The sequence below is a fragment of the Priapulus caudatus genome, unplaced genomic scaffold, assembly GCF_000485595.1.
Source record: "Priapulus caudatus unplaced genomic scaffold, Priapulus_caudatus-5.0.1 Scaffold182, whole genome shotgun sequence".
NCBI lineage: Eukaryota > Metazoa > Priapulida > Priapulimorpha > Priapulimorphida > Priapulidae > Priapulus > Priapulus caudatus.
The window spans coordinates 322077-335002 of record NW_014577243.1 but is presented as its reverse complement, the minus strand read 5'-3'; the positions used below and the strand labels follow the sequence as shown (position 1 = coordinate 335002).

The 12926-nt window shown below is 42.3% G+C and overlaps 1 protein-coding gene across 1 annotated transcript in view; it reads left to right on the top strand.

The window, feature by feature from the left end:
- LOC106806843 (leucine-rich repeat-containing protein 32-like) overlaps positions 1 to 11116 on the top strand; it is a 20872-nt gene extending 9756 nt beyond the window's left edge. The window contains exons 9-13 of the mRNA XM_014808969.1: positions 4185 to 4245; positions 4765 to 4867; positions 6246 to 6346; positions 10293 to 10445; positions 10557 to 11116. Coding sequence (XP_014664455.1) covers positions 4185 to 4245; positions 4765 to 4867; positions 6246 to 6346; positions 10293 to 10445; positions 10557 to 10658 — 520 coding nt within the window. The 3' untranslated portion in view covers positions 10659 to 11116. The remainder of the gene's footprint in view (positions 1 to 4184; positions 4246 to 4764; positions 4868 to 6245; positions 6347 to 10292; positions 10446 to 10556) is intronic.
- The last annotated feature ends 1810 nt before the right edge of the window (positions 11117 to 12926 follow it).

Sequence of the window (12926 nt, the reverse complement as noted above, 5' to 3'; positions counted from 1 at the left end):
GATGTGATATTGATAAAAAAAATTAGTTTCAGCATGGTAAACGGGTACAACATGGTACATTAACCCCTTGTTTGCAACAGACCTGAAAACTACTTTTTCCGTTTACTTGCATATTTTATCAAATCAGCCATGCAGATGTTTAGAACTGATGGTTATATCAATGTTTTTGATTGAAATATAGATGAAGCAATGCATTTTAGGCAGTTCTATGCTGTTAAGGGGGTTAAGGGCCCAAAAATATACCAAAAAATCTGGCAATTTTTGATAATTTTGAGCACAATAAAGAACTTTTCCATGCATACTGCCACCAATACATGGTACAACAGTATCATAGGTCTACCTGACTGAAGGCCTATCCATCAGTATGGGTGTATCATTGATATAAAAATCAGTTGAAGCATGGTGAAGGCTGGGTACAACATGGTGCATGAACCCTGTTTACAACAATGCTAAATGGTTACATAACACTGTGGGCCATGACGTCAATAGCCATTTTTCAACACAAATCTATGTGCCACTTCCTTCTTCTGGTATGGTGTTCCGATTTTCACAGTCAGTACATGAACAAGCGTCGATGCACTCTAGTCCGGCAAGGAGACTTCCTCGCACTCAAGCAGTCTTTGTCTGTGCAATAGAGATGTGTCAGGTCTCGAACTTCAACTGGAGCTGATGGCTGAGTGAACATCGTCTGTGTTATGCCTCCATCATCACAAGCGAACCAACCATGGCCAACCGGTTCGATCAACTCTTGGTTGGGGATGTGACTCCTGCACCAAATCCGTGTTTGGTACTTTGCACGCAGGACATGTTGTTAGAAGGCATCTTCTGTTGGAGGAAGCATGGATGCAGACTTGTCTGTCGTTGTAGCCATGATGTACCGCAACTCATCAAGTGTGTCCATTTCCTTCTGCCCGTAGAGGAGTAGTGTGTAGCTACGGGCTATCGTGATGCTCTCCTTTATGTCGTCTTCATGGAATGACTGGAGGTTTGTCAGACTGTCCGCATGTTTCACCAGTTTTGAGTACGCCGTTTTCTTTCCTATCCTGTTTATTGAACATGTGGTGTCGCATCCTGTGAGGGCATGAGCAGCAGGGAGACACTCGCATATTGTTGGGCCAAGTTCATTCGCAATTGTATGAACAGGAATGTATCTTTCCTTTCCTGAATGACCAGCATACATGTACACATAGTCAGCCAGTTGTCCTCTGCTGACATAGTAAACCAGCAAGACCAAGACATCTGTGTCGTCACAGCGGATCATGATCCTATCATGGTTCTTTGATAGTGCACAGGCATGCAGGATCATACGTGTATCGGCCTCCTCCTGGTTACTGTACAGTGATTCAACAGATGACGCTCCAGATGGAGCAACCACCTTCACAAGAGTTCCTTCACTAAATCCTCCTGCCAAGATAATGGATTTGTCGTTGGGAACATATTCTCCTGCATTCTCCAAGATATACTGTGAGATGTAATTCGCAAGGCTTGCCTTGTTTCCGAATCCCTTGAGAAACTTTCTGTAGTTAGGTACTTGTCTGCTCCCCTGGATCTGATAAGTAGGTAACAAACTGGAAGAACCCCACCGCTCGCGTTCTGTCGTCTTGATGGATGACACGTTATCATACCGATCGAACACAATGGTCACAGACGTCAAATCCAAGGATGGGTTGTGGAGAAGTCTGTACGTTTCTGTACCACTTTTGCCAAGTGATTCTCATTCAGTAACTGTACCATGGTAGCACATTCACTTGCATCTTTGGATTCGAAGGACTGCTCAAGATCACGTACTAGCTGCTTGGTTTCATTGGGCAGCCATGGCAATCAGTTCTTGTTGGCAAAGGATTCAGCTGAAGTGAGGAACATCTGTGACAGTGCTTCGTGTGCAAGACGGACACCTCTGATTCCACGGGCATACTGCTTTCCTTGGAGCATTTGGTTAACCGTGGCAGCTGCGTATACATCTGATGAAGTTAGGATGTTCGTAAGTCCACCATCTCCGAATATCTTGCCAATGCTTGCCAGGAAAGCCATTATCAGATGCATTCCTCCCAGCCTCATCGTTACTTTGCCCACCAGTGGTTCCGGTCTGCTCCACAGAATCTGCTGTGTTCTGTTCTACGTGGACAAACAAGACAAGACGTCTGGCTAGCTGGAGCCACGTACAACTAGTGGCGTTTATTATACAACACCAACTGCGCATGACACGCGCATACATTCAGTAACAATAGAACATGCTGTGCCTTGCTGTAGATGGCAAGGTCTGCTGTAATGAGTATATGATGCTGCCCCAACTCCTCAGATATGTGCACTAGCCTCAACAAAGTAGTAAAAATGGTTGACAAGTCAGATGGTGAGGCATTGATGAAGGGTATAGATATCGTATCGTAGTAATGGGGACAGTCTTGGTACTGACAAGGGCGTTGAATCCACTCCACGCCGGAATGCTAGATTCACCATCTCCACAGGTCCTTGCCACTTGCCATATGAAATCTTTCATTATGACCTTATCCGACGTTTCATCCTCCACTTGATAGGTTACAGTGGGCTCTGGCTTCTCTGCAGGCTTGCGGTAGCCTTGGAGTTGTTGTTCCTCACTCAGCCATCAGCTCCAGTTGAAGTTCGAGACCTGACACATCTCTACTGCACAGACAAAGACTGCTTGAGTGCGAGGAAGTGTCCTTGTCTCCTTGCCGGACTAGAGTGCATCGATGCTTGTTCATGTACTGACTGTGAAAATCGGAACACCATACCAGAAGAAGAAAGAAGTGGCACATAGATTTGTGTTGAAAAATGGCTATTGACGTCATGGCCCACAGTGTTATGTAACCATTTAGCATTGTTGTAAACAGGGTTCATGTACCATGTTGTACCCAGCTTTCACCATGCTTCAACTGATTTTTATATCAATGATACACCCAGACTGATGGATAGGCCTTCAGGCAGGTAGACCTATAATACTGTTGTACCATGTATTGGTGGCAGTATGCATGGAAACGTTCTTTATTATGGTCAAAATTATCAAAATTTGCCAGATCTTTTGGTATATTTTTGGCCCCTTAACAGCATAGAACTCCCTCAAATGCATTTCTTCATCTATATTTCAATCAAAAACATTGATATAACCATCAGTTCTAAACATCTGCATGGCTGATTTTATAAAATATGCAAGTAAACTGAAAAGTTAGTTTTAAGATCTATCGCAAACAAGGGGTTAATGTACCATGTTGTACCCGTTTACTATGCTGAAACAGATTTTTTTTTTATCATTAGCACATCTAGGCCCATGAATACCCCCTTAGCAGCATAAAACTGCCTCAAATACATTGCTACATATCTATTTCAATGAAATTCATTGATATAACCATTAATTATAAAATGTAATGGGGCTGATTTCATAAAATAAGCAAGTAACTGAAAATGTCATTTTTTCAGATTTTACCGTATGTTGGCCAAGGTTGCTGCAACTACAACATGGCTTTTCATAAACTAGGGATCCAGACGGTTAAAATGAGACCAGTCCCGTCTTGTTATACCTCTGGTAGGGGTATCTCCTTAAATAGAGCCCTTTTTCAGCTTCGGCCACTGCACTATATATACAACATCAGCTTGCTATATATACCTTCACCAGGCATCCTTTTGTTGCACTGTTTAAATACATCATGTTATTTTTAACACAAAATAATTTGAGCAAAACAATACAAATTGTTGTCACATAGACATCGACATGCAGCTTTGCTCTTTCAAGTACTTGCTTAGTCTTTCTTACAGTTACAGTCACCTCAACTTGGTATACAAAAATATATATCGTAAAAATTACTTTCTGTAGTTTAAAAACTATTCCATAATGGGTAGTAGTCATAAATGTTTCTATACACACTACATTTTCTTGGTTGTGGCATAACAGTCATACAAATACGACTATTGGCACAAACAAGCATTGTAAATTCATTAATATAGTACACAAAATACCTACTTACTACTAATAAAACCTACTGTTGTTAACAGATTTTACTACAATAATACGAATTTCAGCGTATTTACATAATATTTTGTATGCTCTAATTAACGATGAGCAGATATATATACATATATCAGGCGTAAATAATCACAAATGAGTTTGACACATATTTTCCCTCGTTTTTACTCAATTTAACTAATATACATTTTTTTACTAATATATTTAGGGAGAAGCCAATGCCAGAGTCAAGGGTACATCTACAGACACGGAATGTGATGAGCAGACAGGTGCGTCGTATAGTTATTATGCTACATCAATTTGCTCTTTATCTTTAATGCAATTATTATCAATCTTATAATTTGTATATGCTACACGAATTCTAAGCATGATAGGTAACGTACTATCTCTCTTTGCATGTACCATATATGTTGGCGGTTTAGTATTTAGGTTTGAAATGTATTTTAGGCTCAAGTCATTATATATTAAATTAACCACTAGCAAAACTAAATACTGAAATTTAAAAAACATAATTGAAGAATGCCTATATGTACGATAATTGCACTCAGCCCTGTATTAGTGGTGATTTTCATAGAATATAACACCTGTCTGTAAAGGATATGTATGCTGCCGCCCTTGAGCAGCAGTTCAACAGTGAAAACAACAGTATGGAATATACTCGCTTTTATACTCTATATACGTAGTGAAGGATTATATACAGGTTTGGTTTTAGTAGCGCTGTCTGTAAGTACTGGTATGGCCACATTATTGCTGTTCTGGTCTTTTAATTAGATATAAATCATTTGTAGGTGAAAAAGAAAATTCATTCAGTGCCAGATAAATCTTTAATGTTGAAACAAGACCAGATAGAATGTATTTCTGGAAAGGAGATATCCCCTGAAAAGTATTCAGGTATATCAGATGTGCTTTTTATAGCCCATATGGCTTTTGTCTTGTATAAAATTACGTGATATTACATATGTAGAGAAAAATAGAAGCATAAGCTGCAGTAGGAGGAGGGAAGAGAGAGATAAGAAGTGCTTGGTGGAGGAGGTAAGTGTAAGAAGAATGCGTAGAAAGCATATAACTAAAAATTACCCAAACCCCTGCCCTGAGCCTAATCATTTTAATATCTACTACGTATTAAATTAATACTTTTGCTTTGATATGATACTTTTGCTATAGATGCTTGTTATTTCTCAACTAAAGTCATGCAAAAAATTTAACATAAAAATCTATTTGGATGCATTTGCATTTAATGTCAATATGTTTTTGCTCAATCTGTAATGCATACTGTAAAACTCGTTATTCGGTACGGATAGTATATTTACTTTTCTCATGCTCATAGCAGATTGTAGTTCTATGGCGCATAATAAATAACAACTTTTACAACTCAAATAGTTTTGAGCGCCCAAATGCACAGCAGGTCATTATTTTGAACAATAATGGTGTATTTTTTATTAGCACTCAGCAGTATGTGTGCCAAAAATTAATTTTGCAATATGGTGGCGCTGCGGCATCCTAATTTGTCATATGAGGCGGCCTCTATTTATTATATCATAGACTAACAATAAATATCAAGACCACTGATCTCTATATACTAACTGGATAGCTCTTAGTGTCCATGCAATAGCTGAAGTCACCAGACGCCATGACACCACTCCTCGAACTAGCATCAGGCCAATATGCTGAGCCGAATTTTCACATGACTCGTGACGTCGATCACATCCAAAACCTTTGTGTATAGACTATCATATCTTTTGTCTCTCTTTCTCTCGCTGCATATATCTATCTATTCTTAAAAATATATCAATTCTGTCGTGTGTATCAAAGTTTGTGTACATCATGTGAATAAAAATGGTAAAATGAACTGCATTTCATCATTATCCAATTGAAATGTTGTGGGGGCAGTACAAACACTTATACCAAAGAGCCTATACCTCTTTGCTTATACCTATGTGGATGTAAAAATCTACAATTGCAGTTAAAATTTTAGAAGTAAAATTTTGAAATCTGTAGGCTGTTTAAATATTTCTTGTATGATATGCATTCTGCAGCTCAGATTTTCGAGGTGCCATAGCACCCTGCATATGTCCTGTTTTTTTGCAATGTACAGTACATGCTTTACATGAATTAATAGGTCCCATCTCAGTTAGTGCTGTCAGTAATACTTCAATGTGTGGCCACAATGTACATCGTGGTAATTACCACTATTCAGCTGTGCACTTAACCCGACCGGTTTAGTACAAAATTACGTTGCTGATTGCTGGTTTCTTCTTTTACACCGCAGGTACTGAGATTACTGAGATAATGACATTCAACTATGCTCCTGATCATCCCCATGTGACCTGCAGTCATCAGCCAAGGCAGCCATCTTATCATCAACAGCAGGTTAGCTAGCATTATTAATAACGCTGATAGGGTCTATGTCCCCCAGGGTACTGCCGGAACGTACCCTGGTTACGGTCCGGTATACCGGAACGTACCCTGGTAACTATCTGATATGCCGGACCGTACCTCGCTTACTCCCTACCGTACCCTGACTGTCCCTGTTCCGCCCACTACTGATGTCGCAAAATTTAAAATATACATACAGACCTGTATGATATCTTTATAAAGTTGGATTGGAGTATGAAACTGTGAAACCAAGAAATTTCAACCTATATACACTGATGCGCGCAATCCTTTTGCAAATATCGCGATGATCGGGAATGTGTTTTCCTTTCGCAATGTTTATGACATTTTTGCGCATTTTCGCGCGAGATTTTTGAAAGATGGCTCCAAGTGTTGTGGTGGAACAGGAAAATTTGTATGATTATCTTGATGGGTTGAAAACGTATAGACTTGCTGACACTAGACAGGAGACACTAGACTAGACGGGAGGTGAAACGTAACAGGGTAATTAACGGACAGGGTTACAAATATTTTGCGGGAACGGAACGGGAGCATAATGCGGCGCATTTCCTGCCGACAAGCGGGAATGTATTCACGACACGGTGCCTGAAAGTGCAGGGGTACGGTTCGGAGTAGGCGAGCGTACTGCGTCGCGGCCATATTTAGATAGTTACTTAGGGTACGTTCCGGCGTTATACCGGACGAGTACCGCAGGGTACGTTCCGGCCAGTACCCTGGGGGACATAGAAACCGCTATGCAGCATTATATATACAGCTATCTTAATTTTGCCAAGGTATGCATAGGCGATGATCAGCTAGGTAGTGGACGTTGCCTGCTGTTGCGTATCTGCATAAGACCATGCTGAGTGACATTGTCTCTTTGAAATGGATAAACCTCACAACAAAAAGCCTATATATAGGACCTACTGTGAGCCAGTTACTGCATGCTGGTGCAAACATCATTGAAATGTTTCTCATTGGAGCCCCAGGAGATGTGCTCCTGAAGTTAAACTTATTTTGAAAATCGCGGGTGCCGGACGCCTGGCTTTTTGTTAGTCACATGCTAGCAGTTGTAGCCCTAGTTAGCGCGTACACTTTTGTTGTAGTTGCTATATTCTGCCGCAACGGAAACACATATCATTGTTCTTTTGGCTGCATAAGCCTAGATACTAGATAACCCCGATATGCATTTTAAACAAATTTCACATCTTTGTATGAGATACAACATCGAAATAATGAATGTATAAGGTGTGGCTTTTTTTATCGGATGAGAAGAGAACTGTTAATTTGAGGCGTCGGGCACCGATCGCCTTCGCTGTTGTCCTGAGTGTAAACATTTACTGTTTGTTTCCTATACGTTCGTAATGGCCCCAGTCAGAACATACACGACGCTTGGAAATAATTAGCCAATTTTGGCCAGTGCCGTTGTTTTTCGTGTGGGCGTGTTCGCGTCAAGCATTCTTACTCGTTCGTCGGACGCGCGCTGGCACCAACGCTATGCCATTTATTGTCATTCGCTTGTGGCTTTGCGTCCGGTGATTTTTGATGCATGCACAAAAATGGTCGCGCAGAGCCTCGACGCGATGAATGTACACGCCCCAGAAGGCACGCCAGGACCGCACAGCAGCGCTCTGGGACCAACGCCACGACACACGCCGAAGCACACGCTGCGGGCTATTCGCTTGGTATGTTTCGTCGGCTGAGGGTGTACAGCGCCACTAGCGCACACCCTAGCGTGCTTCTAACGCATGTTCAGCCGAACATGGCCAGCCGAATCATGGGCGTGACTGCACGAGCTGCTGAACGAGCGTGCGCGGTCTGTAGCGGCCCCAGCGTATCTTCTAGCATGTGCTTAGCGTGTAGCCATGGTATATAAACGCGGTCCCGCCCCACCTCCTCATCAGTCACTTCATCTCTCGAACCCCTCATGGGCTGATGACAGAGTTCCTGCTGATCGCTGTCGGTACGCAAGACACCACCTCAGGAAGATGGCAAGGATCCCGACAGGCTGCAACTACAATACTCAACATCAAGCAGAAACCTCATGGAACTGCACTTCACCAAGTCCTGTCATCAGGCAGCAAAGGAGAAAGAGAAGAGCGCGTCAACGCCGGGGTTCTGGGTACAACCGTAGATCGGTAGGAGTGAACGACCAGTTTGGCCTGCTATGACCAGCTACTTGTTGAACTTCGTAACGAGCACAGGCAGCTTTCAAGACTGTCATGTGGGCATGGCCCCCCGAAAAAGATGATTCTGACGACGCTGCTAACCAGAATGGCGTCCGAGGATCACCAAGAGTAATACAACCTACAGAGAGGCCCCCTGACCCTGCGCCTTGAAGCTTAATTGCCCTCACTCTGCGCGCACATCTTGCCCTGTGTCTGCGGACAAGTTATCACTCGCAACTGTGACCCTAATGGCGCGTGAGCGGCAGCGGCCTGCCCGCCTCACCACAACACCAGATATCCCCTGACCTGTTTTGGTTTCGCTGACCTTGATCGTTTTGCTGGCCCTGTGTGCGGGTGGAATGCGCGGTGCATGCGGCGGCACGTGCATTTTTTTTTTCCCGTTTGCGCCATTTTTTAACAGGTGTGCACCTGCTATACGCTCGTGTTATTTGGTGCCCCTTATTACCGGCGCCAGCGCGCTAGCAATCAGGCCTTGTGATTTCGTTGTCAACTCGCTAGCCTTCCACGGGTCCCAAATTGTCGACAACAAGTCGTCTCGGCGCACAACGACTTCCCACTTGATGCTTTATTGTTCCACCAAATTTTTTTTTGAGTAGCAGTTTTCTTTAGCTCTCCTTGACATCGGTCAAGGCACCTTTGAGCTGATTGCAATGGGTCGGCGCGGTCCCGCGCTCGTACGTCGGGTCCCCCGGCTTCTGGTCGTCAACCATTTTGTTCGTCTTTTCGTGGGTCCAACGATACTCACCTCGGAGACGCAACTTGTCTTGGAACAGCTTTGAAATTTGCGGCTGTAGTTGTTACTGCCTTACTGCTCCCATATGAAGCGTCCTATTTTGATACACGCCAGTCGAGTCGTATTATCGCACACCAATGTTTATTTTTGGCAAAAATGCGGAATTTCGCAATTAGTCAGTTCAGGATTCAACGGATTTTGCCTCATTTGGGGATGTGGTGAATGAATAATGGCTTAGCAGGTTTTTGATTATTTACAAAAAAAGAATTGCAAAATTAGGTAGGTGTGGCAATTATAGCACTATTATATAAACACAAACAGTCTTGTGAGGTTGTCACACTCGTCTGGTTCGTTTAAAGATTTCCATGAAATATCTTTAATGCCCAACATTGGTATTTCTTATTCTCGACCGTAGCAACACTCGTCCCGTACATGTAGGGACTGTAGAACGAGTTTCGAGAAACAGATATGTGTCAGCAACGCCAGGATCAACGCTTGTACTCTTATTGTTGTGCGCCACAGCGCCGCCATCCCCGCTACAAAGCGATATCAGGCACGCATCTTACCCCCGTCACACCAAGTTGCCTGTGATGTATTTTTGTGTTTGTTCGTATAAATCTATTATCTGCGGTCATATGACACAGACTGCCCCAAGTCTTTCATAACTGCTTCACGTCGTGAGTTGGTTGTCTGTCCCGAGCGACCTGCAAACCAGCCTGCCACTCGTCTCCGCGCCTACTGCAGTCAATTTCGGGTGTGTCCTTTTTTGTGGTGAGCTACAGTGTCATTGACACTTTCATTAATGGGCGGGCCGTGCATCGCGTATGTGTGACGGGGCCATAAGAGAAGTAATTTCGTTTAGATTTTGAGAAGAAATGTTATGAAGGCATAGCAATACAAATGAGTTGTAGTGAATTTTTGCAACATATGCAAGCTCACAGTAGGTATATATATGCATTTAGCTGCGAGGTTTATCAACTTTATGCTTAACCTGAGTAATGCTATGTTTACCAACTTTCAGTGTCCTGGCGACCTGGTCAACAAGTTTGAGAGGACACAAGAAGTTCTGGCAACACAAACATTTGCACCATCACAGGATATGAATTTAGATAGCATTATGGACAAGCACCCATCCTCAAAGGAATACAAAGATGCCATGAGATTACTACAACGGGTAAAGAATTGTATTGTGCAATATTCATCATAGTGTGCAGTATATAAGTAAGTAATTATAGTGTCAGTGCATGTTACGATTTGCCTGAGAGAGAATTTTTATTCTTTACAGGTGCAAACAAAATACTACTCAGCATGTAACTCCTCAGTACAGTACTCACGCAAGGCAAGAGCATTTGCTGAGATCAACGCCTACACACCAGTTTCAGAATGAGGAGGGAATATAGAGTTGTCTTATGACTGAATGAATCTCTCTCTCTCTCTCTCTCTCTCTCTTTTTTTTTCTCTCTCTCTCTCTCTTTCTGTCTCTTTCGCTCTTTCTCTCAGTCTTTCATATTTGTACATAAGGTCTTATTATCTAGGATATATCGAGGTCATAATACACATCTTCAACAACAGTGAACAGGATGAGCATCTGTTAATTATTATCTTCTCATCTGTTAACTTTTAAAAGCAGTGATCAGTTCAAAACATTTTTCATACAGTAAGTACTCATAATCTTCATGACTTTGTTGAGTGGGGCATAGAATCTATATGAAACTGATATGGGAGTATAAGCTTCCGGTTTAAATTTTAGCACGCAATAGAAGAGTTGCACTATATCTCCTTTCCCATCAAAGACTGAAGGAAAATTATGTGTTATGTTGTGTGTTTATATACATTCCAATACATCTGATCATGCAAAATCATATCGTCTATTCCAAATTTGTGCCTAGAAAGTCAGAGCCGTAGGCGGACCAAATTCCTAGGCGGGGGGGTGGGGCAGTGGCCGATCCAGGATTTCAAGAAGGGGGTGAGAAACAGGTGGGGGTCTGGGGGTCCTCCCAGAGAAAATTTTGAAAATGTAGATTGCAGGAGATGGTATTTGAGGCACTTTTGAATACATGTACAGCCTTCATTCTGACTACGACAATTCTCTTTTAGTAGAACAATGTATTTTTTTAATTTTGCTCCAAAATCTAGGGGGCAGCTGCCCCCCCTCCCCCCCGCAGGCTACGGCCCTGAAAGTAGCCTATCAGGTTAGAAGTTTATCTGTACGACGGTATTTTATTATTTCGATTTAGTAGAAAGGAACTCTTCATACTCATACACATACACATACATGACACAGTCATCGCATTCCTTGATTATGGAAAGATCTTGCGAGAACTACTTCAGACCCTGCAAAGGGTACAGCCAATCTGACAGGCATAATATGACACATTTGTGCGGGATTTACTTTACTGGTTTAGGAAACCACTGACAAACAATACGGAGAAAACAATCATGCAATGTTTACTACCATGATCGCGAAGGTATACAGCAGATGCCAGCACATAAGGCAGCGTCACTAAAGACGAATGGTTCTTTACTTATCCTCTTAATTGTACATTTAGTGCCAGTTGTGCAGCGAAAATGTTATTGTGTCGGACTGTCCTATGGCCATGAAAACCATGCCTGGCCCATTACAGGCAGATATGGGAAATCTGCGACACTGCGAAAACGGGTCACCTTATTACAAGCCTTCTTAGTCCCTGACTGTGACCTAGTTGATCTAATCGACGAAGGAATGTGTCACATTGCTTTTCCTTATCCATCTCACAAATAATGCACTTACTTCTATTAGAATGAGTCGCTGAAGAGTTTGTTATTAGTGCCTTAGCACTGCCAGTCACTACTACCATTTTTTAGAGATATTGGCGATCTCTTAGCGACTATTTTGTGTATATCCAGATAAGCTGGTCCGGGGAATTTGTATTTCGGTCTTTCGTATTTATGTGATGGTTTTTTTTAAATATATAAATGGCCGTAATTATCTAATAACAGGAAATGGTAATTTTATCCGAATCGATTCCTAGTGTCCAAAAACATTGGTAGAACATTTAAAACTACTAAAAAATCTAGAAGTGGAAATGTGAGCAAAGATTAAGAAATGTAGAATTTCACGACGGTCTCATAAAAAAGCTCCGTTTCGTTGGTGTTCACCTCTTCTTTTTATTAGAAACCTGTTAACGCAAATGTATGCAAAATTTGCTGCTTTAATCGTAATCTAAAGGATTCCCCTGTCTTTTGGTGTGATGAAGCTCTACTAATCTCTACTCTACATTAGCATGCATGGGGTTGGTCTGGTTAAAGTCGGGAGTTGCCGTTACTAATACACGAGTACTTAGGGTGTTTAGGGCCACCTTCAGAGTTCAGATGTCAAAATTTCGCTCTCGGGACGCCGGTGTGCGTGATCGCACCCGTGTCACGTGGCCCCGTTGTATTTTCTTTCTTGTACCTTCCCCCACTGTCACATTTGGGCACGTTTTCTAGAATGCAGGAGAGAAAGCGCATTCGTGCGTGGAGTGGGCACTTTGAAGCCGTGCTAGCGTGCTTACGTGTTTGGCGATAATAGAACATCGAGTATTTCATCCCCGGAGCAGTCACTGTACGGGATGAATCCACGCTTGCATTTATGTTCTACAAAAACAAATCCGACGAATGAGTCCCCCTATATAAC